This window comes from Giraffa tippelskirchi, chromosome 1 (genome assembly GCF_054371585.1).
Source record: "Giraffa tippelskirchi isolate mGirTip1 chromosome 1, T2T-mGirTip1v1.2.pri, whole genome shotgun sequence".
Lineage (NCBI taxonomy): Eukaryota > Metazoa > Chordata > Mammalia > Artiodactyla > Giraffidae > Giraffa > Giraffa tippelskirchi.
Window position 1 is genome coordinate 177,438,977 of NC_137275.1, and position 27,527 is coordinate 177,466,503.

The 27,527-nt window shown below is 42.0% G+C and overlaps 2 protein-coding genes across 33 annotated transcripts in view; both read left to right on the forward strand.

Moving 5' to 3' along the window:
- The window catches only part of UNC13B (unc-13 homolog B), a 207,791-nt gene extending 200,064 nt beyond the window's left edge, over positions 1-7,727 (forward strand). For 6 of the 10 annotated variants that reach the window (XM_081507724.1, XM_081507746.1, XM_081507780.1 and 3 more), the window contains 11 exons: positions 149-226; positions 710-787; positions 1,028-1,116; positions 1,354-1,506; positions 1,629-1,752; positions 1,862-1,918; positions 2,111-2,191; positions 3,139-3,286; positions 5,594-5,686; positions 5,867-6,026; positions 6,191-7,727. In XM_081507724.1, coding sequence (XP_081363850.1) covers positions 149-226; positions 710-787; positions 1,028-1,116; positions 1,354-1,506; positions 1,629-1,752; positions 1,862-1,918; positions 2,111-2,191; positions 3,139-3,286; positions 5,594-5,686; positions 5,867-6,026; positions 6,191-6,476 — 1,347 coding nt within the window. In that variant the 3' untranslated portion in view covers positions 6,477-7,727. Of the gene's footprint in view, positions 1-148; positions 227-709; positions 788-1,027; positions 1,117-1,353; positions 1,507-1,628; positions 1,785-1,861; positions 1,919-2,001; positions 2,192-3,138; positions 3,287-4,731; positions 4,789-5,593; positions 5,687-5,866; positions 6,027-6,190 lie in introns of all 10 variants that reach the window. The other 4 variants (XM_081507735.1, XM_081507757.1, XM_081507774.1 and 1 more) reach the window with 2 other exon arrangements.
- A 244-nt stretch (positions 7,728-7,971) lies between these two features.
- LOC145512981 (phospholipid-transporting ATPase FetA-like) overlaps positions 7,972-27,527 on the forward strand; it is a 96,888-nt gene continuing 77,332 nt past the window's right edge. For 15 of the 23 annotated variants that reach the window (XR_014058991.1, XR_014059052.1, XR_014059005.1 and 12 more), the window contains exons 1-2: positions 7,972-8,029; positions 12,660-12,703. The gene's annotated coding sequence lies outside the window, so the exon portion shown is untranslated. The remainder of the gene's footprint in view (positions 8,030-12,659; positions 12,704-27,527) is intronic. The other 8 variants (XM_081508007.1, XM_081507967.1, XM_081507919.1 and 5 more) reach the window with 1 other exon arrangement.

Genomic DNA, 27,527 nt, shown 5'->3' on the forward strand with positions numbered 1-27,527 from the left:
GGGGTAGAGAGGGGGATTGGTCCCCTACTTTGAGATTCCTCTTTATGTACGTGTTGTTACTGTTCTGGGAAGAGAAGTGTGACCCCAGTACGATCCTCATGGGGAAAGCTAAGGGTTCCCTCTCCTTCCTCTTCCCCTTTCTTCTCAGACCATCGGGAAGGTGCTCATGGAATATGCAGACATCTTATCAAAGAACTTTCCAGCTTACTGCACAAAGGAGAAAATGGTGAGGGCCAGGCTTTTTGCTTTTGAAACTATCCTCAGAGCTGAGGGTGGGATGATGCTCCTGACTTGTGATTCCCAGCAGGGCTGTGCTTGAGATTATGCCACAAAATAACAAGAACTTGATAGGGAGTTCCTTTGAGCCTCCATTTGGTAATTTATCTTCTACTGAGCTAGAGCTTTGCTTAGTCTTTGTTTCTTTCTTTTCTTTTTTTTTTTTTTTAATACATTCAGAGAGTTATAAAGGGTAATCCCATGAACACCTGGGGCCCCCCATTCAGGGTTAAAGCAGAAACATTTGGTTCTAGTCTTCATTTAAGGAGAGCTGTCAGCATTGCTTCCAGATCTCAGTGCTTAGGGAGAGACAGGTGTAACATGTGCTATAAATTCCCTGTGGTTTCTGGAGTCATGTGAGAGAGGCAGGGGCCCTAGACTGAGTTCTGTGATGAATGGAGCCAGGACTTAACACTTGCGTCTGTCCCCACAGCCTTGCATCCTGATGAACAACATGCAGCAGCTGAGGGTGCAGCTGGAGAAGATGTTTGAGGCCATGGGAGGCAAGGAAGTAGGTCTGAGGTTCGGGGTTGCCACATTCTCCCTTTGTTCCCTAGCTCCTCAGCCGTAGAACTCTGCCCTCTCCTGACTGGGTCTAGACCTGAAGTTTAGGTTGGGGTTTGGACTGGTTTGAGCTGAGAGATTTGAGTAGGCGTTGGGGTAGAGGCCCTAGGAGGGAGGGGTCGGGGCACAGGAGGGGAGAAAAACTTAAGAGAACCAGCTTAGCCAAGCCTGCCTCCTGTGGATACAGCTGGACCCTGAAACTGCAGACAGTCTGAAGGAGCTTCAGGTGAAACTGAATACGGTTCTGGATGAGCTCAGCATGGTGTTTGGAAACAGGTCAGTGGCCCCAGAACACACGGCCCTCAGAGCCAGGTGTGGTGCCTGGCCAATCCCAGAGCCCCTGCCCCACTGTCCTCCACCCAGCTGCACCTGTGTGCATCTTCCCCTCTAATGCTGGCCCGCCCTGTCGGAGCTGCACCATGTGTGTGCTAGAGCGGGACCAAGCGGCTGGAGCTGCTTTAGGGCCAGTGTGTATGGGGGTCGAGGAGGGCTGCACTGTGGGCACATGTGTAGTTTCCAGATGCGGATTGATGAGTGTGTTCGACAAATGGCCGACATCCTGAGCCAGGTGCGGGGCCCAGGGAACGCATCCCCCAACACACGGGCCTCGGTGACTCAGGATGCAGACAGTGTGCTCCGGCCTCTCATGGACTTCCTGGACGGCAAGTGAGTACAGCACCCAGAACTGTCCTGTAGGGACGAAGCAGGCAGAGGCAATCAGAGGAGCTGCTTAGGGAGGGGGTCTCTCAAGCACTCACCCCATCCTGACCTGTGGCCTGGCCCTGCAGCCTCACACTTTTTGCCACTGTGTGTGAGAAGACGGTCCTGAAGCGGGTACTAAAGGAGCTCTGGCGGGTGGTAATGAACACAATGGAAAGGATGATTGTTCTGCCTCCACTTACTGACCAGACGGTAAGGACAGCTCCTTTCCACTTCCTCCTGCTGTGTCTCCCTTACCCCGCTCCCTGCTTCCTGATGGAATTTGCAGTTCTCTGCTTTGAATGATTCTCTCTCTGCCCAGGGCACCCAGCTGATTTTCACTGCTGCCAAGGAGCTGAGCCAACTTTCCAAACTCAAGGTACTCTGGATATGTGGGGTCCTTCTGCAGCCAGGTGGGAGGGGCAGGGGTTGCCTGGGAGGGGGCAAATCTGAGCTCTGAAGACTGAAGAGGAGGAGAAGGAGAGGGGCATGCAGCTGTGGGCTGACAGGTGGGGGACTTTCATGACAGCCACAAGCTGTCCTGATGTCGTTGCTTTCTCTGGGGCTCCAGGACCACATGGTGCGAGAGGAAACACGGAATCTGACTCCAAAGCAGTGTGCCGTCCTTGACCTCGCCCTGGACACCATCAAGGTGGAGACCCCCCTCCTCCAGACTGTCTTCCTACCCTACCCTCTTGGTCCTGGCATTCCACTCTGCCAGATTAGGGGTCCCTCAGGCTCTTGCCACCCCACATCCAGGAGAGAGTGGTTTTTGTGTCTGTATCTTTCTCTGTTACGTCCACATTCCTCTTCGGAGCAACCAAAATGGTACCTTCTGTGTGGCCTCAGGTGAATCACCAAAGACCTAGAACATTTATTCTCAGCTTCTGAGGACACTTTAGTTCACTTGTAACCTCATTGTCATTCTGGAATATTTCCCACTGGGATTTAATCTTCCAGATCCAATATCCCAGATCTAGCTAACCTCTTCATTTATGTTTAAAATCATTTGGGTCTCAAAGGGTAATTTTTCCCCTACTATACATTCATTTATTCAAGCAGACAACATGTGTCTAGGCCTATACACTAGGAAGGATGCAGAGAGAATCAGATATGGCTCCTGCATCAGGATACTTATAATCTGGTATAATTTGGTAATAACCAGATTATCATCTGGTATAAAGTGGTAATAAGGCAGGTACACATGGGCTGTGATTCAGGGCACTGGGGAGAGAGGTAGGTCATAGGTATAAAGTGGTCTAATGGCTCCCAAGGGTAAAGCACCACTTCTGACTGCTCTGCCTGAAAAGCTTATATCCCGTATCTGTGCCTGTCCATATAGATTCATCCATCAGACATCACATCCAGAAGCATGGCCATCCCTTACCACTCCTGCCAGATCCTCAAATAAGACTCTGCACTTGAGAGACTATGACCCTGGCTCTGTGTGGCATTCCTGATCTTGTTTATTGAATGACTCTCTGTCCTCTTCTGGCATCTTTGCCGGCCTCTGCTTGGATGTCCTTTCTCTGAGGACATTGTTGGGGAGCTGCCTCTCTGAAGGGGGATGACGCAGTAGCAACTATTCTTGTCTTTCAGCAATACTTTCATGCTGGAGGCAACGGGCTGAAGAAAGCCTTCCTGGAGAAGAGCCCAGATCTGCAGTCCCTGCGCTATGCCCTGTCTCTGTACACACAGACCACAGACACTCTCATCAAGACCTTTGTGCGCTCACAGACTGCCCAGGGTAAGGCCCAAGGGTTTCGGGTGCCCACTCTTCTCCGTGATATGTCTCTGCCCCTAGGGAGTCAGTCTCCTGTAGCCCTCAGGGAGGCTCCAGGTACTTCAGAAAGCCCTTCACACACAGACATCAGGATTTTCTTGATGGACCCCAATACTTACCCCTACCTACCCCAGACTCATACCAGATAGGAATCACAGAGACCTGGGAGATGTGCCTGAGCTTTCATTTCCTAGCATCATCTGGCCAGTGCACGTGTGTTGAGCTCAAGGAGTATACCCTGTTTGATAGGGAAGATGTATGAGGAAGCCTTGAGAAGGAGTGGTTAAGATACTCACAGAATCTTAACAGCTTTGGGAGCCAACGATTTCCCAGATTCTCCAGTGTGGATGAGAAGAAGACTAAGGGGGTGAACCGTGGGAGCACTTGGAAAGAGGGTGCAGATCACAGGGCTGCACAGACCTGAGGCTCCAGCCTTGTGGGTGATGCTAGTGCACAGGGCACCCAGGCAGCTGGTTCTCTCCCAATGATTTCCAGTTCTCAGAACCCCTCCCCATCTCCAGGCAGGCCCATCCATAACAAAACACATCTGCACGAACATGGCTCAGACTGCAATTCAGACCCTGACCCTGAGGAGGTCCTCCTGGGAAGGACCTTCAAGGTGCAATCATTAATTGCTCCTTCTGGGGAGACCTAGGCATGCTGCCTGGAGAAGTGAACCTGGCAGGGGGCTTAAGCCTTACTGAGCTGTGAACTGACCTGGATGGGAAGAGGGAGGGGATCTAAGTAGTTAGGATGGGGTTGTTGGAAGGTGAAGAAATGCAGGGGGACCTGCAGTACTGTTTCATTTTCCACATGTGTTCTTATTTCAAGTCCAGAGTGAGAAGAAAGAGCAAAAGAAGTTATGAGCCTTGCTCAGCAAGACAGGGGGATCTTTCACAGAGATGAGTATGTGTAAAGGCCCATAACATCAGAGAGGCTAGGAGTTAATCTAAAAGGTTTTTCAGAGACACTGAGCTTTGAGCTAGATATAAAGGTGAGGCGAGGCTGGAGTGGGCTCATAGGAAGTAAGACCAGGAAGGGGTGGTGACCACAAGGAGACTACAGTTGTGTGTGTGTGTGTGTGTGTGTGTTCTACCCACTGCTTTGTCATTAGAGCCTAGGAAATTAGAGCCTACAGCTTTCTTTATTGTGTCCCGCCAGTCTCAGAAACTTTCTGTATGTTCTACTCCCTCTGTCCATGATTTGGTTGATGTGCAAACTGTTAAGTATAATTTCGAGCATTCACTGGTCCCAGTTCTTTGACTTCTCTCTCCACCCTGCTCCATCTCTGTGCTCCCTCAGAATATGTGTACAGCTGCTCTGAATGCCTGTGAACTTCTTAGACTCTAACTGATTCTTCTTTCTCTGTCCTACTGCTGCTACCTCTTGACTTGCCTGTCCTCACTCAGTGCATGATGGGAAAGGTATTAGGTTTACTGCTAATGAGGACATTCAGCCGGAAAAGGGTACGTTATACAGCATGCAGATGTGAATCTAATACGGGCTAACACTGTCCCCTGTGAACTAGAATGAGCTGCTTAAGGTGGGGCTGGGGGAACCAGATGTCAGAGGTCAGAAGTTCTATCCCAAGTCTCAGAAATGGGCAGTGTATTTGTACAGTCCAAGACGGGGTTAATAGTAGTTGTCTTCAGAATTCCCCCACCGCTCCATCTGAGGACAAAGAAATTTTTATTTGGAGTGTAGGGTACTGGGATTTTCCCAAAATAGAGTGAGGCCTCTACTGAGGGGAACCTGCAGACTGGCCAGAGGGCACTGAGGAGCTGTGTATGGAGAGGTCCAGGTTTGAGTAGGAAGAAGTCACTGTGTGCAGAGCAGCCCATGGGTGGGAAGGTGCTGCTTTGGGCTAGACAGGACCCGCATTGTTCTGCTGAGAAACCATGGGGTGGACACAATTCTCAGACAAAAATACAGGATGGCGGCACTGTCCTTTCCCAACATCTTTCAATGAAAAATTCTTCAGCCCAGGAGATAAGAGAGGTTTGGAAAACCTGAGAGATTCCAGTTGTAGTTTTGGAAGAAGTTTCACCTAAGATGTTGTCACCCTGACTTGTATTTTAATCCACAGCCTCATTCTTCATCCCCTTTCTTTTCCTTTCCCCATGGCTCACATCTCCATAGCTTCTGTGGGTGACTGCTTCTTGCTTTAGGGTGTAGGATAGTAGCCTCCCAGCTCTTGGTTTTACCTAGAGTAACTGGGCCTAAAGTCTTCAAGTTCTCCAGTAGGGAACCATCTGTCCCTCTGCCCACCAGGGTCCGGTGTGGATGATCCTGTGGGAGAAGTCTCTATTCAGGTGGACTTGTTTACACATCCTGGAACTGGGGAGCACAAGGTCACAGTGAAAGGTGAGTGGCATGGATATACAGGCTTGAGACCTTTTCTTGCCCAGTGGCCCCATCAGTCAAAGGCAGGGACTGCTTATCCCAGCCCTTCAGCTTAGCCCTTCTCCAAGGGGAATGCCACCTGGGGGCTCAAGAACTGGGAATATGTGATGGGCTGCCTCACAGGTTTCCATGTTTGTGTAGTGGTGGCTGCCAATGACCTCAAGTGGCAGACAGCGGGTATGTTCCGGCCCTTTGTGGAAGTCACCATGGTTGGCCCTCACCAAAGTGATAAAAAGAGGAAGTTCACAACCAAGTCAAAAAGTAACAACTGGGCTCCCAAGTACAATGAGACGTTTCATTTGTAAGTTATGGTTGGGGGATCTGAAGGACTCTGGGATGGGGGTGATCTGTGGAGTAAAAATTAAGAGAGGAGAGAAGGGATGGGCTGGATGGTGGCCGGGGTGAATTCATTTGAGGATGCCCTCATCTCTGGTCTCCTATCTTCCATCTACCCTGTGCCCACAGCCTCCTGGGAAATGAAGAGGGGCCAGAAGCCTATGAGTTGCAAATATGCGTGAAGGATTACTGCTTTGCCCGGGAGGACCGTGTGCTGGGGCTGGCTGTGATGCCTCTGAGGGATGTGGCAGCCAAGGGCAGCTGTGCTTGCTGGTGCCCCTTGGGCCGGAAGATCCACATGGATGAGACAGGCGTGACCATTCTCCGGATTCTGTCTCAGAGGAGCAACGATGAAGTGGCCCGGGAGTTTGTGAAGCTCAAATCAGAGTCTCGTTCCATGGAGGAGGGGAGCTGAGCACCCAGGCTCCTGTGCCGACCAGAGGGCACCAGTTCCACAAGTCAGGGCTAATAAGAGTTACTACATAGTCATCTTAGATCCTCACAGCCAAGAGGCTGATTCATTCAGTTAGGAAAGTTTAAGGAAAAATCTAGGGTGGTGTGAGTGTGTGTGAGTCTTTTTTCACAGAAAGGGTCTGAATCCCTGACCAGCAGGTCTGTGGTGCTAGGAGCTGGGCTGTGGGGCTTACCACACGATTTTTCATAGGGTGGCAGACATTTCTGAGAGTGTCAGCCATTCTTGGTAGAGATCCTTCCACTCCCACACCCCTTTTCTCCCCCTCTCCATACCACAGCTATTCCAGTTAGATCCATACATACTAAGCATTGAAGGAACACGTTTAGAGGGCCTGGAGCTTGTGCCTAATTAGGTAAGTAATCAGTTGAGTCTACAGGTATTGCTGAGCCCTGAGGTCTGAACTGGAGTATGGCCGGGGCAGGAGCACACAGAATAGAATGCAGACCATCTCTTGAGCAGAACCCAGCAGTGAGAGTTTCTCAAGTGAGTACAGGGCATTAAGACTGAACAAGATACCTTTCAGCAATGAGCTATGCTAATCCCTTCCCCCAGATTAGCTGTCATGAGTAGAACCAGGTTCACATGGTGCTTCAGAGGCCTGAGCAGAATTTCTTTGGAACCCAAGCACCAGGGGCCACCTGCCCAGGAGTCTCCCTACCTCACTCCTCTAGGAATTGGAGTGATGCTTCAGGACATGAGGGGCTCTTAAGTATACGTATCTGAGAGCTAGTTGAAGAATCAAGAGAGAGGGCTCCTTCATAGATAAGCCCTGAACAAAGCCAAAAATTGTGGAAATCAGTGGAAATCCTGTTCACCTGTGGCCACTGCCTTCTGGTGGTCTCTCTTCACTTCCTTTCATCTAGGTCAGCTGCTCTCCTCCTCATAAACCATTCAACTCTACAGAAGGAACTTAGACTGTGATCCCTTTGTACAGGCTGGACTGTGGGGGACGGGGAGCAGTGGGGGAGGGGGGCTCAACACACCCAAGGAGTCATGTGGACTTCCCAGGCCCTTGCTCAGAGATGTGACACGATCCTTCAGTATCCTCATAGCAGCCTCTTGGACTTCTTGAGGACTCTGCATTGGCCATTACATGAAACAAGAAATGAAGCATCTTTGCTGTTTTAAATTGTATGTGCCATTGTTATAAGAAATTATTGACTAGTCTGTAATAAATTATCTTGTAGCAGCCTTTGGGATTTGGTAATTCCAGTAAAGTGTGGAAAGCCGTAGAAATGACTTTCTAATATAATGATAGATTTAGACCAGCGGCTCTTTCCTCCTCTCCCCAGTCACAAGCGGAGGAGCCTAACACAGCTAGGGGAAAGGGCAGATTTCTGAGAAAGGGGGCGTGGTTGGCGGTGGGCTTGGGGAGGAGGGGTGTGGTGGGAGGCGGGGCTCTCTGGGCTGGTTCGTGGGGCTCCCGGGCACCTGCGCAGAAAGGTGCGTTAAGATGGCGGGCGTTCCCTGGAGTCGACGGCTGCGGAGCGATGGTGAGAAAGAGGCGCCTGAAGGTGGCGCCCGAGGAGAGGTTATCACCTTCTCCCTCCCAAGACTGAAGAGATTGTACCCCTCATACTACCTCGCACTCTGTGTATTTCCCAGTAGCTGTCTGTCTGTCTGTACTTTCTTATAAACTGTTCTCCCAATACTCCCCATCCCCATACTGGCGTATACGGGTTTCCTAGATGCTCCAGAGACTTATCTGCCCAGATACCTAGCAGAGGGGATCTCCCCCACCCCCCAAATTCCTTCCAGGAGGTATCTGTTTATCTAGTTAATAAAGCAGATATCCCCCAGACCCCCAGTCAAGGTACATTCCTACTAACTCAAGGAGTTTTCTGTCCACTTTTCCGGCACTGTCCAGAGTCTCTGAGAAGGAAGCCATGAATCCTATACCGTATTTGACTTGAAGTGGCCTGTTTGCTATCATTCCTCTCATATGGAGCAGGCAACCTACCCCATAAGGAAAAGTCAAACTCTGGCTGATAGCCTACAAAAGACTTGCATATTTGAATCAGTAACTAAGTTTTAAAAACATTTAACATTTAAAAAATGGATATTTCCTGCTTTGGGGGGAAAAATTGGGAAAACTTAGCTCATGTGCCCAGAAAATGACAGGTGGTTGGAGCTCAGAAGCAACTAGCAAATTAGTTTTCTAAAGTTTATATAGACTCCAGGGACTTCCCTGGTGGTCCAGTGGTTAAGACTTTGCTCTCAATGCAGGGAGAATGGGTCCAGGAACTAAGATCCTGCATGCCACAAGTAATGGCCCCCAAAAAGAGCAATGAGGAGATGCCATTATTCCTTCTTTTGTCACAATGGGCTTTACATTATTTACCTGGTGCCTGGGAGGCATTTGAGTTTGTAATCCCTGATGTAAGACTTTGGGTAATTTGCTGTACCAATACTCTGAGCTGTTAATGGAAACTAAAATCCAAAGAAGCTGGATATATGTTTAGGTTATCTTTGGTTTCTGTGGTACCCTGATTAGGATCAGAGATCATACTAGTAGTTAAAACCCAGGGTAAAATCTGTATTAAAGTGTTCTTTATAAGAGAATTCAATCAGAAAAACTGCAGATGGCTTCTTGGTGCATTTGATCTTGAAGAAATCATGTGACACCTCCTCTCTGGTGGGGTCAGGCTGAGAAACAAGATGCTGTTTCTCTGAACACTTAGTTTTAAAAGGGCCTGACTTTGGTCTATACTGAAAGTGATGTCTCACAAGGGCTGTTTCCTTCCCTCCAGACCACACAGATGGTAACTGTCCTCTGTGTGGAAATAACAAGCCTTGTAGTTTCAAGAGTTGGAGGTATTCTGCAGACTGTATCTAATCAGAAGTGGAATAGAAGTACCTTTAATTGGATTTTTTTAAAAAGCAATATCATTTCTATCAGCATAAGTGTATAATTCACCTAGTCATTGTGAATATTTGGGCTAGCTCCATGAATGAGCCCCTCTGCCCCTCCTTTTCTTGAAGCAGCATGGCTAAGCTAAAGAAGCAACATGGAGTAGTGGAGGTGGTATTGAAGTAGGAGTCAGAAAACATGAACAGGAGTCTCCGCTCTACTACATACTAGTCAGGGGACCTTGACTTTGAACTTTTCAGAGGCTGTTGCATCTGTTAAATGGACTACGCATCCTTGCTGTGTTTACATAAGAGGGATCAAATGGGCTTTTTTAAATTGGAAAGCACTTTGAAAACTATACATTTTCTTTAGGTGTATAAGGGATTATTATTATTACAGATGATCCTCTGAACTCTGATAACTTACAAGGAATTTGTCTTTCTGTGTCCTGGATTCACAATATGTGCTGTGTGCATCATATGTACCAGGTACTCATGTAGGCATGGAGCCTAGTATTGAACAAAGTAAAGCCCGTATGAATTTAGGAGTGAGTAATCATATTGAATTACCATGAAATTAAAAGACTCTTACTTCTTAGAAGGAAAGTTATGACCAACCTAGATAGCATATTAAAAAGCAGAGACATACTTTGCCAACAAAGGTCCATCTAGTCAAGGCTATGGTTTTTCCAGTAGTCATGTATGGATGTGAGAGTTGGACTGTGAAGAAAGCTGAGTGCCGAAGAATTGGTGCTTTTGAACTGTGGTGTTGGAGAAGACTCTTGAGAGTCCCTTGGACTGCAAGGAGATCCAACCAGTCCATCCTAAAGGAGATCAGTCCTGGGTGTTCAATGGAAGGACTGATGCTGAAGCTGAAACTCCAATACTTTGGCCACCTCATGCGAAGAGTTGACTCATTGGAAAAGACCCTGATGCTGGGAAGGGTTGGTGGCAGGAGGAGAAGGGGACGACAGAGGATGAGATGGCTGGATGGCATCACCGACTCGATGGACATGAGTTTGAGTAAACTCTGGGAGTTGGTGATGGACAGGGAGACCTGGCGTGCTGTGATTCATGGGGTCGCAAAGAGTCGGACATGACTGAGCGACTGAACTGAACTGAACTGTGTCTATCTGTAAATTGTAGACTGTTCAGTTACCTAACTGCTGTGGAAAAGAAAATATTTCTGTGAATACCCTTTCTTTTCCATCTAGTCCTTTGTCTTAGAATCTCCCAGTCTTCTGCTGAGTCATATCCTTGGCTTTGGAGAATATGAAATGAGTCTCGCTGAAATTGCACCATTCTTTCTTCTCTACCCCTGTCAAGGAATATTCAGCTGCATGGCTGTGCCTAGAGATGCAGTAGCTATATTCAAATCCTTGTGTCCCCTAGAATAAATAGCCATTGTCAGGAAGAAATTAGAAGCCACAGGCTGATTCTGAAGAGAATTGGACTTTGTCATCAAGGCCAGTCAAGGAATGTTTTCAGTTTCTGCCAATCCAAGGGTTAAGTCAGGCAGTGCAGTATTTTAGTTGTCTCTGTCTTTCTAAGAAGACGGTACACTAATTGAGGGCATGGATGATATTTTTTTGCATTTTTGACCATGTCTTAACTAACATGTACTACGCACTCAATAATCACTTGCCAAATTTAATTTACTTAATCCAGAAGTTAGAATATAAACATTTAAATTCTGGCCCTACCTTTAAGCCACTGAAAGTTAACTTAGTTGACCTTTGATTTCCTCATCTCTAAAACATAAGTTTTGCCCTTGCCCACTTCCCCTCTATAAAAATCTAAAGAGAAAATACAGAGAGATCTGAAAATGTGAAGTTACATAATAATTTGATTGGTGTGCTCGCTACCTTAGAGGAACAGTTGTTTCATTCTGATTGAGGAGAGAGAATAATATAGCATGGTGAGCTGGCAGTCAAGAGATACTGGTTTGAATCCTGATCGCCTTTAAATTCTTTGGGTCTTAGTCTCCTTTTATCTCAAATGACAGAGCACAGATCAGGTTACTGTAGTGGTTCCCAGCTTTGGATATATATTGGAATCACCTGATACTGAAAAATACAACTTGCATAGACTTGATTTAGTTAGTCTGGGATGCGTGCTGGGTCTCGAGATTTTTTTTAAACTCCTCTTTATTTTAAATCAGCAGAGCTGTTTATTCAGATAAAATTTTACACAGGCATACAGGTTACAAAATATCTATCAGTAGGGCTTCTGCAGTCACTTTTTTAGGACTTGAAACTCTGACTACTGATTCCTTTTTCTGATATCCCATTTTATAACTCCTAAGGCTTCATGGAACACTGATAGAAAACCATTGAAACAGACAATTTCCAAGATCTTTTCCAGTTCCCAAACTAGGTTTTGGCTCTATGTCTTCTCACAAGATCTCTGTCCTTTTTCTTAACACCAGCCTGACTTGGAGATTAGCTTTCCATTTACTTCCTTTTGATTACCCTGGCTCTTTTGCTCCAAGGCGATAAGTAGTCTAAAATTCAGTTGGCAAAAGCACCTCTTGGGTATCTTGTTGTCATACCTCCCACTGATCTAGTACAGCCAGGGTGGGGGACAGATACCTGTATTTTCTACAAGGATTTTTCAATTGTCTTTGAAACAACTGATCCATGAATGATACTTTTGGGAAAGATTGTCTTAAGAGATTTTGGGTCAAATGTAAAGCAGTAATGAATGATGAAATGCGGGGTCATAGTAGAACACTGGATTTCATCCTGAACTCAGTGCCAGATCTACCAAAGAGGAGCATCTGGGCATTTAAGGCTCTAACTTATACTTCTGAACCAGTCATGTGACCAGAATTCTCAGTAACTGTCACAGATCCCTACTTGACAATCACCTCTTTTTTTAAATCACTTATTAAGTTTTATAGAAAGAACACAGCTAAGCATCATTCTATTGGACAATCACGTTTTCATCTGGGGCCATGTGTATAAGAAGGATGATGTAGAATCATGGTCACCAGGGGTCAGGCAAGCAGGATTCAAATCTCTATCACTGTGACTCTACCACTCTCTGATTGTAAGTCCCTGAACACTTCTTAACCTTAAACCTCGGATTTTTCCTCTTAAAAAAAATAATACCCTCTTCTTAGGCACAGATTTTAGTAAAAATTAAACAAGATGATCTACCTAAAGCATGTAGGAAAGTATCCAGCACACAGTAAATTTTGTCAAATTGTAGGTATTCTTCTATCAGCAGGGCCTGAGCTAACTGACAAGGAGTTTTTTGTTTTATTCTTAGGTGGTGTTTCTCTGAGATTAAATATATAAAACCTTTTAATTCAGGTAAGTGCTTAGCTCACATCTACTGAGATACCCAAAGGTCAGTAATCAACAATAGTATTTGCTTAGTACTACACTGTACCACGTTCTACTCAGAAAGCCAGGAAATTGGCAGCTTGTGCTCTCAGAGTACTCAGAATTAAACTGAAGCCCACCAAGAAGCTTCTTACAATTCTGAATTTCCAAGAAACGTCTTGGTGCAAGACTCAGATTTGACTTCCCTCTGACCTGGCTTGAGACTATTTTTGGCTGCAAAGGTGGGAGGAAAAAAAAAATTATAGAGTTGAAATTATTATAGAAAGTTTTTGGTTTTAACCACTGATGATATTAATTCACATTTGAGAGGAATCTTGCAGTGTTATTTTTAGAGGGCGATGATAAGGATGTTCTACCTATAGACTTGAGGCAGACAGGTAAGTGCTTTAATTTTGAAGGTATTTAAGAGAGAAAGCCAAAGATCTGCTGTGATAACCATGGTGGAAGGGTCTTTAGCAAAAGCTAAAGATGAGAGAGTGGTTTTCATATGTGAACTTGCAAGGGGAAATAGAAATAGACCAACAGGAACTTTCACTGGGCTAATTGAATTAATTGGGATTATTAACATTCTATAAAATGAATCATGATTTGAATACTCCTCCTGTCATTAGTCCTTTTTCCATATGAGTTTAAGGTAAGATGACCAAAAGGGTTTTATTGAACTTGTTTCTCTTTTTATAGAGGCCTAACTTAATAACTAATTTCTTCAATACTGGACCATGTACTTTGCATCCTTAGTATGATAATTTGTCATATTAATATCGTTTTCTGATATGGCTATTTTGGAGAAAGCTTAGACTTTCTACCAAGGTCTAGAACTGAACTCTTGACATAATTCCAACCAAATAAGTATTGATTGTTGTATGGAAGGATTCTCTCTAACAGGAGGAAAATCTTCTCTTGTAGTTCTTTGTGGACATACATGCTTTTAAAGAATTTTAATGCTTTTAAAGAATTTTAAAGATAATAAAAGAGCTATGGGATTTCCAAAGAGAGTATGTGTGTTTGAGGAGAGGAAGTTGTTTTGGGTTTGGTAAAACAAAATCAGTTCCATTTGAAATACACTTGGTATAATTTTAAAAACTGGGCTTTGAAGGATGGGTGGATGGATTTTAGCTAAACAGAGGAATGTGAGAGTTGTATAAAAGAGAATTATCCTGAGATTGAGAAGGGAGAGTTGTTCAATATTTCACATGAAACCTGATGTAGTTTGAATTCTTTTTAAGCTTATGTATACTCCATGTATATACAAGATGTTATATACATTTACCCAAATATTGCCGTTAATGTCTGCATTTGTGGCTTTCCAAATCCCATGGTGTTTGATTTGACTCTAATTTTCTTCCATGGGAAATTTCACTCTTCTTGGCCTGTTCATAATCTGTTTTTGTCTAATGATGGCATCAGCACATTTGTGCCTTTACAGACATGCTATCTGGTTAAGATCTATGCCCATCTTTGTCTTGCTCTGTTTGTCTTTATGGGAGCCTGTAGTAGTTACCTAAACACATTTTTAGGTCTGAAGCTGTTTTCCCTTAATGTGCTTTAATGTAGGCTGTTGGCATAGATAGGGAGAAGGCAATGGCACCCCACTCCAGTACTCTTGCCTGGAAAATCCCATGGACAGACGAGCCTTGTAGACTGCAGTCCGTGGGGTCTCGAAGAGTCGGACACGACTGAGTGACTTCACTTTCACTTTTCACTTTCATGCACTGGAGAAGGAAATGGCAACCCACTCCAGTGTTCTTGCCTGGAGAATCCCAGGGACAGCGGAGCCTGGTGGGCTGCCGTCTCTGGGGTTGCACAGAGTCGGACACGACTGAAGCGACGCAGCAGCAGCAGTTGGCATAGTGCCAAAGCATTGTTCCGTAAAAGCCAGTCTGAGTTTGGGGCAGAACGATGAGCTTGAGGTAAGGCTTTGATGAGCTGCCTCAATCCAAGGAAGAACAAACTTTACAGTAAGTAAAGAGTCTTAGCTCTTAAAAAAAAAAAAAAAACAAAAAAACAAAGCATATTAAGAATGTTTTAAAAGCTTAGGACCTCTCCCCAGAAAAAATGCACAGGTATAGACAATTTTAGAAGGTTCACAAAGTTTCTAGAGTTCATCTGTCAAGCCTTGGCATTAAAAAAAAAAAAAAAAAACTAACTCATACTAAGAAGTGGACAAGGTGTATATCCTTCAAGTAATTCTGCATAAATATTGTATCTCAAGCTTTTAATATATATTGAACATCATTAAGTCCAGAGTTATACCTAAAGAAAAGATAGTCTATATTCTAGAATTGTGTGCTTTATCTGTCAGATCTTTCTTAGAAGAGAGCACTGGCCCAAATTGAGGGTTTTAGAAACAGGACTGAATTTAAAAAAAAAAAAAGCATGTCCCCTGCATTGCAGGGACTCCTAATCATAGGACCACTAGGGAACTCTATCTTTTCATCTTTAAAACTGAAACTCTGTACCCACTGAACAGTAACTCCTCTTTCTCCCAACTGCCAGCGCCTGCGATGGCAGCCACTACTCTTCTTTCTGTCTCTATGAATGGGACTACTCTGAGTGCTTCATAAAAGTATAATCATATGACATTTATCTTTCTATGACTGGCTTATTTCACTTAACATAATGTTCCTAAGGTTCATCTATGTTGTAGCATATCATAATTTCCTTCCTTTTTAAGGCTGAATAATATTTTGTTATATATGTGTATGTGTGTGTTGTTTAACACATCACATGTTGTTTAACTATTTGTCAGTGGATATTTGGGTTGCTTCTGCTCCTTAGCTATTGTGAATAATACTGCCAAAAGCATGAATATACGAATCTCTTTTTAAGTCTCAGTTCTTTTGGATATATACCCCAAAGTAGAATTGCTGCATTGTATGCTAATTCTGTTTTTAATTTTTTTAAGAACCACCATATTGTTCTCCATATCAGCTGCACCATTTTACATTTCCATCAACAGTGCACAAGGATTCTAATTTCTAATTGCATTCTAATTTCTCCACATCTTTGCCAGTAGAGTTTTGTTTTTTCTTTTTTTAAATAGTAGCCATCCCAGTGAATGTGTTGGAGTAGGTTTTGCACCCAAAAACGTAGGAAGACATCCTGAGACTATGGTACATTTTAAGAGCCTTTGAAGGCACCAGTGTATGAGTAGGGAGCTGTTAATGACACAGGGCAGATTCAGATACCAAAACCACCTAAGCTAGGGATAAAGTTGATAGCCTCTTCATGAAAACTAACGGACCTCTAGGTATATAATAAATACACAAAAATCAAAAGTTTTCTTAGTCAATAGCAATTATCAATTAGAAAATGTAACAGATTCCATTCACATTAGGAACAAAATCTTAAACTAAGAATAAACATAAAAAGAAATGCAGGAAACTTAACCGTAAGACTTTATTGATAGACAAAAAGATGGCCTGAATAAATGACGAAATATAGGCATGTTTGTAGATGGAAAAAAATTCTGAAACTATGTACTTTATTTGTATAAATGTAAATGCAAAGTAAAAGTTATGGAAAGAGGAATAGCAAACCATTAACAGTGATTCTAGAAAGGGGAGTGGGATGTAGTGGTGGATATTATGAAAAGGGACTTTAATGTTTTACTTTATATACCTCTGTCTTGTGTGAGTTTTTAAAATAAGAATGTACTAATGTATTACTTGTGGGGAAAAAAAACTTTCTTAAAAAAATGAAAAGAACTTGAAATATTTCATGGCCTCTTACTTCTGCATAAAGATGGGGTAATCAAATTCTCACTGTGTGTAGAGCCCCAGTCCCTAGGCTTTTGGGAAGGTATTCAAAGGGAAAGAAAATACAATTCCCATCCTTCAAGATTATAGATTAACAAGGAGTTAAGACTCCCAAGCATCACCGACTCAATGGACATGAGTTTGGGTAAACTCTGGGAGTTGGTGATGGACAGGGAGGCCTGGTGTGCTGCAGTCCATGGGGTTGCAAAGAGTCGGACACGACTGAGCAACTGAACTGAAGACTCCCAAAGAGTGGAATGGCAGAAGTACATAAACATCACTGGAAAATAAATGATTTTTTCAGACAACAAAATTTATTTTCTATTCAGCAATGTTTCTGTCCTAACCATTTTAGATGAAACATTCTAAAATTTGTTATATGTTTTCTCACTTAAATAGAATATACTAAACAAATTTTAACCTTTATTTTGATGACTCAGTGTTACATGTTATGATACTGTATTATTTCTACTGCCTTCTGGAGCTATTGAATTGTATGTGGCTTTTATTACTATCATTTTAAAAATATTTATCTATTTATGGCTGTGCTGTGTCTTCGTTGCTTTGTGGGCTTTTCTCTAGTTGCAGCGAGCAGGGACTACTCTTCATTGCAGTGTGTGGGCTTCTCACTGCAGTGGCTTCTCATGTTGAGGAGCACAGGCTTTCAGGTGCGAGGGTTTCAGTAGCTGCAGCTCCTGGGCTCTCGAGCACAAGCTCAGTAGTTATGGTGCATGGGCTTAGTTGCTCCACAACATGTGGGATCTTCCCCGACCAGGGATCGAACCCACGTCTCCTGCTTTGGCAGGCAGATTCTTTACCACTGAGCCACCAGGGAAGCCCCTTTTATTACTATATTGAATAGCCTCTCCTTGCTTGAATTAAAATACTTTAGTTCATAAATTTCATGTTGTCTACCTTGGCTGCTCAATGGTTAGTTGTTGCTTACCACCAGCTCTCTGCCAAATATGAATGTTATGGGTAAGGGGCTGCTATAATACAAAGTGACTGCACTTCACGGAAGACAACAGAAGAGGGCTTCCTCTCTATTCATATTTACTTCTCACAGTTTTTCTCCCCACATTTTCCCTGCCATTCCTAGTTATCCCCTAGTTGTTGCTATACATTTTTACATTAATCATAATAATGTGGTAGTTAAAAGCACAGGCTTTGAAATCAGACTATTGGTGTTCCATACTGGCTTTGCCACTTACTAGCTGAGTGATGTTGGGCAAGTTACTTAGCCTCTCTCTTGCCTTAGTTTCACCATCAATAATGTGGAAATAATAATACTACAGTGGTATTAATAATAGAGTGGTATTCATGGTAGTAATACTAATCATAAGATTATTTTAAGGGTTAAGTGAGAAAAAGATATGTAAGTGCTGACAACATAGTGAGCTCTGAATTAATGTTACCTTATTTATTGTTGGGCTTCCCTGATAGCTCAGATGGTAAAGAATCTGCTTTCAATGCAGGAGACCTAGGTTCAACCCCTGGGTCAGGAAGATCCCCGGAGGAAGAAAATGTATTTCCTTCCTTCCTTCCACCCCAGTATTTTTGCCTGGAGAACCCCATGGACAGAGGAGCCTGGCAGTACATAAGGTCACAAAAAGCTGGACATGACCGAGCGACTTAGCACTTTTATTATTATGTTTAATAATAGAGCTCTCTTCTTGCCTATTTAAGTAAAATGCCTAAGCTTTTAGCTCATAGACACTTGGTCATTAGTTTTGGCTGCCCAGTGGTCAACGTGCCTTTAATATGTTAGCTTTCATTCTCAACTAAGTCCTTAAGGAATTTCAAATTCAAATACTTTTGGCATGAGCTAAGCCCAGCATAATTAGGAAACTGAATCTGCTACTAAAAAAAAAAAATCACAGATCCAAAGCTACTTATGTATAATCTTTCATTTTGCATGCCACTGTCTTCTCTCCAAGCCTGACTTCTTGAGGGTTTGCCATGCTGTCACTCAGTGACAAGATAGAAATTCAATTACAGGCCTTGTCAGCAGGTATTAGAAAAGTCAACACCAGTATCGTGACATTATACAACTCCAGGGACACAGTTCCCATTGTGGTTTGTGAATGGTGACCACTAAAGATATGCAGTGTACAACCTGGGTAGCCACATATGTTGCCTCAGGCAAGGTAGCCAAGGAGATTAGACCTTCATTTTCTTGAACAAATGGGAGACATTCTGCAAAACAAAAAAGAATCCCTGTGGTTTAAAATGGAGAAATGTTCACCCAAAAGATGGGAATGGGTCTTAAATTCAGGACTTGGAATCAAAAAGCATGATTCCCAGGTCTGTTTTTTTTCCACTTAATATTTCTCAGAGCCTTAGTTTTCTCAACTGTAAATGGATAATTACCTTTCCCTATATCTCAAGCTTAATGAGATAATTTTTATAAGCCATGCTGCTGCTGCTGCTGCTAAGTCGCTTCAGTCATATCCAACTCTGTGCGACCCCAGAGACGGCAGCCCACCAGGCTCCCCCGTCCCTGGGATTCTCCAGGCAAGAATATTGGAGTGGGTTGCCATTTCCTTCTCCAGTGCATGAAAGTGAAAAGTGAAAGTGAAGTCGCTCAGTTGTGTCCGACTCTTCGCGACCCCACGGACTGCAGCCTACCAGGCTCCTCCGTCCATGGGATTTTCGAGGCATGAAACCTAAACAAATGCAAATGATGAGTTTCTCTTATTTCTTGTTATAGTTTTTGTGCTAAGGAAAAACAGTCTTCAAAAGGTTTGTAATCTATGGTTTATTCATGGTTCAGAGACTTAAAGGAGTTTTTTTTAAAGCAATGATTGATCTAGCTCTGATGATCAGATGCAAAGAGCATTGCATAATGTTCTGTATAATGAAGAGTGTTTCTGAGAATATAAAATGAAGAGAGATGGAACTGATGGGGGAAAAAAGTATAATAGTTAATGGATTTTTTACTCCTTTAGTTACTGTTGTAGTGAATTAAATATTTTCCTACTAAAATAAAAGATCCAGTAGGTTTAAAGCAATAAAGTGAAGTTTAATGAATAGTATAATTATAAAATTCTAAAATCCATGGGTTGATAAGACCAAGTATACCATTTTTCTTTTTAAATTTATTTTTTTAATTGGAGGAAAATTGCTTTACAGTGTTGTGTTAGTTTATGTCATACAACAACACGAATCAGCCATAATTATACATATATCCTCTCCCTCTTGAGTGTCCCTCCCCTCCCCCCACCCCTTCCCTTTAGGTTCCAAATATACCTTTTAAGAAAAAAAATTCTTTTTTCATTTCTTGGTCATCCCTTTGAGAGAGCCAACTACTAAGAAAACTGCTTGACCTCCAAAAGATCCGAACAGGAAATTTTTTTTAATTAATTTTATTGAAATATAGTTGATTTATAAAGTTGTGTTTCTAGTGTACAGCAAAGTGATTCAGTTGTACATATATATAATAGTTTGCATCTGCTAATCCCAAGCTACCAATCCATCCCTCCCCCACCCTTCCTCCCTGTTAGAAACCACAAAGTCTGTTCTCGCTGTGAGTCTGTTCTGGTTCATAGATTAATTCATTTGTGTCATATTTTAAATTCCACATGTAAGTGATATCATATGATATTTGTCTTTCTGATTTACTTCATTTAGTATGATAATCTCTAGGTCCATCCATACTGCTGTAAATGGCATTATTTCATTATTTTTATGGCTGACTAGTATTCCATATCAGTTCAGTTCAGTTGCTCAGTTGTGTCCGACTCTTTGCAACCCCATGGACTGCAGCATGCCAGCCTTCCCTGTCCATCATCAACTCCCAGAGCTTGCTCAAACTCATGCCCATTTTTGATTGGGTTGTTTGTTACTGAGTTGTATGAGCTGTTCAAACAAGGAAATATTTAGTAACAGTGAAACCCTGGGGCCACAGAGGCCTATGCACAATTACTAAGCTTTGACACCTTATTTACTTTTCTGTTTAGCTTTTCCCTTTGTATTTTCCATTTTAAAAATGTATATCTGATTATATCCATTAAGTTTTTCATAACTGGATATAAGTATTAATAAATAATGATAAAATTTTAATTAATAAAACATCTTTGATTTAAAAGGTTATTTGATCATCAATGGAAAACAATTATTTGAATCATGTTTTTTACCAAGACTTTCACTGCTACTGTAAGACAAATGCCACTTTTTCTTGACTTCTCCACCTAGAATAACCTCTCCTTCAGAACTATTTTGGCATTTTGTTTACTATCCTCTCCAAATCCCCTTAAAGCATTTATCATTTTTGCATTATATCTATTTGTACTTTTAGATCTAGTTATCTTCTTCATTCATAAACTTATTCATTTCTATATTTCACTATAACATGTATATTATTGCTTCTTTTTTTGTCCCCAACTTTATTGAGATATAATTGACATTTAACACATTGTACAATGTAATTATTTGATATACATATGTGTGTATGTTAGTCTGACTCTTTGTAACCCCATGGACTGTAGCCACCAGGCTCCTCAGTTCACAGGATTCTCCAAGCAGGAATACTGGAGTGGGTTGCCATTTCCTACTCTAGGGGATCTTCCCGACCCAAGGATTGAACCTGGGTCTCCTGGATTGCAGGCAGATTCTTTACTGTCTGAGCCACCAGGGAAGCCCATATATAAATTGCATATGTATTTTATTTGTTTGAATTGTGAAGTTTTATATATCCAGCCTATGGTTAATTGCCTTAAGAACTCTCTCTTTGTAAAATACGTTTTGTTTGGATCCTACTCATTTCCCTCCTATCCCATTGTCTTTTTCGTCTTTTGCTTGGATTGTAGGACGTAAATGGTGACTAAGAAGTCAGTTGTTCTTCCACTTTCATCTCTAAGATCTTGGAAATAAGAGAAATTAGATTTAAACTGAAAATTAAATTGTAAATTCAGCACAAATCAAGGCAAAGTTACCCAAAAATCACCCTTAAAAGACAGCCTGGACAGATTAAGAGTTGACTAAATATACTTGTCTAAAAAATATTCATGAAGTGCTATTAGTTAACAAAGATGACACAGGAACATGAGAGTGAGAAGCATAGTTTGGTTGTGCCTGTGCAAGTATTGCCCAGGGGAAAGAATGTAGGTCACAAACTTGAACATTTCTCTTGCTGCATTGTGGCCTGATGTTATTAAATGTTTAAAACACACAATATAATTTCCCTATTTTCTAATTCCATGTTGATCAAGCAATCTTCTGATAACGATTGATTTTTCATATACAGCTTTTTCTGAGGAGAAACTATCTGAATGTGCCAAAGTAAAAGTTATATAGTCACTGGGACAATTAATCTATTTCATTACAAATGATCATCTGCCATTCTGGTCTTAATTAGCCTCTAAAACCTTATCAGTGTTAATGTGAATTGTAGATTCAGTCTCAATGAGCAGCCAAAACCAAGTTTCTGAGTCTACAAACTGAAGTTCACATCCTAGACTTTATAGTGAATTCACAAGGTAAATTCCACTTTGTTAATATTTTACCTCATATATAAAAACTGCCAAATGTCACCCCTTCTCCCATTCTCATTACAAATGCCTTAACTCATATATTCATTATTTTTCCTCTCAATGACAAATAGCAGCATCTTAACTCATTTCCGGGCCATGAGTCAAGCTAGACTCCGTTCTGATGCTGTATCTTTCTGAATCACAAGTCTGATCATGTTAACTCACCTTTTAAAGTATTCAGTGGCATTCTGCAATGTACTTCACTTTACGGCATTTCATATGTTGTTCCTCACTCCTGCCTGGAAAACTCCATCTACCACGTTCATTAAGCTAACTTAATATTTATTCTTAAAGACTCAGCTCAGGATCTGCTCGAGAAACATTACCAGATCCCTGCAATCTGGTTTAGATGCTTTGCATTTGCACTTCTGCAGCACCCTGTCCTCACCTCTCTCCTACTATCCACCACACTATAGAGGAGTTTTTCTTTGTATGTCTCCCCTACTATCACTTCAAGGCAGTGATGGGGTAGTGTTTGATCCTTTTCTGCAACCCTTAGCCCTAGTGTAATACTTGACACATTTGTTAAATGAAATTAGGAAACTTTCTATAACCTTACTTATTTCATTTAAATTTCAAAAAGTTTCTGCAGTCTCCTTTCATTTCCCCCATCTGTATTTTCTTCTTGATCTTTGACCATTCATCCCCAGCCACTTTTGCTCCCACTTTGAACTTGTCATGTTCTTCCTCTGCTTCTTCAGAGCCGTATGGCCAACCAACCATCATGTGTGTATGTGTGTGTGTGTGTGTGTGTGTGTGCACACATGCACATATCCATTCATGAATAGATTGTCAGGTGTCATAAATTTGTGAATGTCATTGTAATGTATAATTCTTCCTGTTGTTGTGTTAGTTTCTCAGTCGTATCCAACTCTTTTGAATGTATAATTCTTCCTGTAGAATAAAATGTAATTGAATAAAAATAAATTAATATTAAATAAAATATAATTGAAAAGGTAAGTAGCTTCTGGATCTTAAATGAAAATTACTACATAAATGATAGCTAGTAGACATACACACAAAAATCAACCTCTTTGAGATGCAAATTCTAGGAAGTCAGCTAGGCTCACGCACTATTTTACTGACTACTGCACACTGACTTCACAGAGCACCCAATTCAGATTTATGCTTCAGTAAAATCAGTCTATAGTATGAGCTTTCAAGGTTGCTTATGAAAGCTGACTTTATACAGCTATTAAATCTGAGAATGCCAGGTTCACAGTACTACATGTATGTGCTAGGCTTGATGATGTATTAAAGCAATGAAAATTGGGGTTTTTTGCCTTCAAAAAGTACACAAGACTTTCCTTTTATACAAAGAACTTAGAAAATTGTACCTCCTCTAGGAAACCCCAATTGGAAAGATACTAAATGAGTGCTCTCTTTACATATACATTTTTAAATTATTCAGTTTCAAAAAAGTTCCATTGGTTGTGATTGTATTGAATTTGTGGCTTAATCTGGGGAATAGTTTATATTTCTGCAATGTTGAGTCTCCCTATCAGGAACATGTTATTTCTGTGTTAATTCAGGTCTTCTGCTACAGACCTCAGTAAAATTTTGTGGCTTTATGTATTGATCTGTACATTTATTGTTAGGCATATTCCTAGTTGTTTTAAATCTGCTTGCCCTATGAAAGAGTTGGACATGACTGACGTGACTTAGCATGCACACACACACACACACACACACACACGCCCTATGTAAATGGCACTTTTCCCATTTTTTTTCCAACTGCTTATTGTAAGTATCTAGAAAGGCTGTTTAGTTGTAAATTTAGTTTGTAACTAGATACCTTACTGAAATCTTGTTATTTCTAATAGCAAGAGTAGTTCTAAGCCTGGAAAGGGCAGTAGAAATTATCTTGTCCAACCTTCTTATGTATAGATGAGAAGACTCAGACTCAGGGTTGAGTTAAAATGTTAGAGCTCATGAATGTGTAATCATTGCATTTTATAAAATACCATATTGTTGTAGGAAAATGAGGTAGTGAGACTGAGACAACAAACTACTAAGGTCAGGCCTCTCAAATCTAACCCTGCTATAGTCATCACCAATCCAGGACTTACAAATTTGGTTCAATTTATGGCTTATCCTAAGAGTAATCAGGTCCTAGAGGATCAACTCACTCTTTTCTTCCTGGAAAGAATAATTTATCAACAAAACACCTAATTTAGAAGTTTCACCTTGGGGAATCTTGTAATGTTCAGGTCAATGCTTTCTAGTGGGCAGCTCTACCCAGGAAACCAAATTCATGGTCCCAGAATTACAACAAAGAGAACTGGATGTTTCTGTGTGGTGTTTACATTAAGATATGGTATTCTGATAGTCTGATAAACTGTTCTGTTCTAGTGATACTTCTTTCCAAATAATTCTGATTGGCATTATTATCAGAGAAACTTTTCCCCAGGCAGTGGTTGAAATAGTGGTTGAATATTTTTTATTCTAAAAACGGTCACTCCTTCACTCTCTCATGACTAACATGTTGGTGTTAATGAGTAGAGTTTCTCTTAGATTAGTTCTATTTTAATTTCATGCCTCCCTTTTTAGAGAGGGACCTAAGCCCCATGCTGAGATTTATTCAGGCTGTACTTTAATCTTATCAGCACATTTGTAAATCATCTCTTAAGCAGATTACTTCAGAAAATGTTTCCATAGATGGTTAAACATTCACGAATATTGAGTTCTTGTTAACTTTCTTTCAAGAGCGTGGGTGAGCATGTTTAAAATCTGGTTCCCAAATTTTTACTGTATTTGTCTTTTTGGATCCTATAGCTTCCTTGTCAAACACTCCACAGCTTCCTGTGATCAACCATACAACTGACCACTCAGCATAACCCAGAAGTCCATCAGAAGTTACTGAAATTAAGGGAGTAGAGGGATTCTCTGTTAATTGGAGTTGCTGAGGAAGCCTGTAAAATAAATAATTGTGCCCACCTGCTCAGTCTGTTGTCAGGACTGCAATGGGCAGAACTATTACTCTTGCTTTAGATAACATTTGTCTGAGTAGGCCCAACCAGTTGAGCTAGCACATGGATTTGAATTTGTTAGATTGGAATTGAAATATGTAGAGTTAGATTATTGGAAATCTCTGGGAGATAAAATAGAGAATTGAAATCCCTAAAAGGATTTGAGGTTGAATAAGATTGGAGTTGAGTGCATTTAAGAATTAGGGCAAGCAGCAAAGCTAAGATGTCCTAGATCTGTGCTGAAAAACAGATAAGATGCTCATAATTCATTTTACTGGCTGCTGCTCTAGTAGTAGGTAGATCAGCCAGATTTCAGGGCTCACAGGTGACCACATTGCCACATGATGGAAGGTGATGGTGGGTGAAGGGTAACATATAAAGTAGCACCCTCAAGGTCTGCATGCTTGTTCACCTCAGTGCGCAGGAGCTAGGATAAGATAGAATTCAGGCAGGTCCTATTGTTAGCACTTGCTTGCCTCCAGGGCTTATAAGGGTCAGGAGAAATCTAATGAATAAAGGAATTTATACATAGATTTGTCTGAAAATGAAGAGGCTATCTTAAGAGACAGTGATTTCTTCTTCACTGGAAGTATTTAAGCAAGGTGGCCAGGGTTGCTGAACACAAGGAATGATTGATCTGAGTGGGAGAATGAACCATTTATCTCCCAGTGCTTTTCCAATTGTGGAATTTTGTGATTTTCAGAACCAGAGTAACCCTGAGAGGCCACGCAAGATCCAGGATGGCTCCCAGCTCAGACGTGCCTGGTGGGCGTGGAAGGCAATGTGATTCTTCTCACTTGGGCTTAGTTTGATTGAGTCAGATCCCTCTGTGACTCACTCTCCTTAGACCCAACAAAACCCCATTTGACGTGAGAAAACCACTTGACAACTCTAATTGTCAACACTTGACAACTCCCGGTTTAGTCTCAAAGCCAGTGCTTCCTGGGGATATGTGGGCACCAGGACCCTCACATGGGTGTTACTTTAACTCCCACAGCTTGTTGACCTGGTAGCATTAGAAATGTTCTGCCTTCAGCTATGAAGTAGAGTAATGGAGCATAGACCACCAGCAAAGAAGTGGCACATGGGGCCAGAAAATCCCTTAGGGTTTAGGATTTGAGGTTATGTAAGTCGCAGATTCTCCCCACTTTCTGGCCGCCACATGTGTATCTAATGAAGTAGTTCAGCTAAGGGGAATGTGTCTTTGGGTTGGTTTTAACTGAGAGATGTACAGATCCCGGATAAATCATCAGGTAAAGTGTATTCTTGATGGCAGTTGTCTTGACGAAATTATTAGCAGGAGACATCTTATAACATGTATTATTCAGAAAGGATTTTCTTGGTCTGATTTTCTTAATGAACTCATCAATTGCTGGTCTTTATTCTTTTTTCAAGTTCACAATTTTTTGTTTTACATCTGCTCTCCTATTTAGAAGCCAGGCCCTGTGCTAGGGCTTTAGAGGATACAGAAATTACGTAGGCATTTTCACACTTGCCAAGAGGGATGAAGTTGAGAAAAATAATTATAGCACAAGAACAACTATTAGTTTTAGGGAAATAATGTCAACCAAGTGGTATGGGAGTTGGGATGGGAGAAATACTATTTTTGGATCAGGGAAGCAGAGAAATGTCATTCAGAAGTTCATGGGATTTGAACAGGCCCTTGTAAGATAACCTTTGAAAGATTTTGACTAATACAGAGTAGGGCGTTAGCCTTGGAAGGAACAGTGTGAGCAATGGCATAGGAGCAGGAAAGCATGGGCCATGTAGAGGCAAAAGTACGTAAGCCAGTTTGAATAACACCCCACTCCAGTACTCTTGCCTGGAAAATCCCATGGACGGAGGAGCCTGGTAGGCTGCAGTCCATGGGGTCGCTAAGAGTCGGACACGACTGAGCGACTTCACTTTCACTTTTCCCTTTCATGCACTGGAGAAGGAAATGGCAACCCACTCCAGTATTCTTGCCTGGAGAATCCCAGGGACGGCGGAGCCTGGTGGGCTGCCATCTATGGGGTCGCACAGAGTCGGACACGACTGAAGCGACTTAGCAGCAGCAGCAGCAGTTTGAATAAAGGTAAATAGTGGAAGAGAAAGATGAAAGAAGAGTTTGTGTTCAAACTAGAGCATCTTGTATGTGTGGCTGAACTTCATTCAGTAACCCATGGGAAGCCACTGAAGGTTTCTGAGCTGGTAAGAAGTCATGACCACTGTCTGCTCTAGGGCAGCAGTGGACAGTTTATAAAAGTTGGAAGCAAATCATAGGATATTGAATCCAGGAGGAAAGTATAAAGAATCTGATATATTAGAGTGATTAGAAATGAGATAGTAGCTTCAGGAGACCCTCAGATGGAATTTATAGAATCTGACAGGTGATCAGAGGAGGAACAGATGGTAATTCTTAAATTTTACAAACAAGTTACAGAATAATAAGGCAGAGGAGCAGATATGCTAACTAACAGAGAAGGTAAGAAATGTCATTTTGGAATATGTTTATCTTGAGATGCAAGTGACCACCTAAGAGGAAATGTCCAAC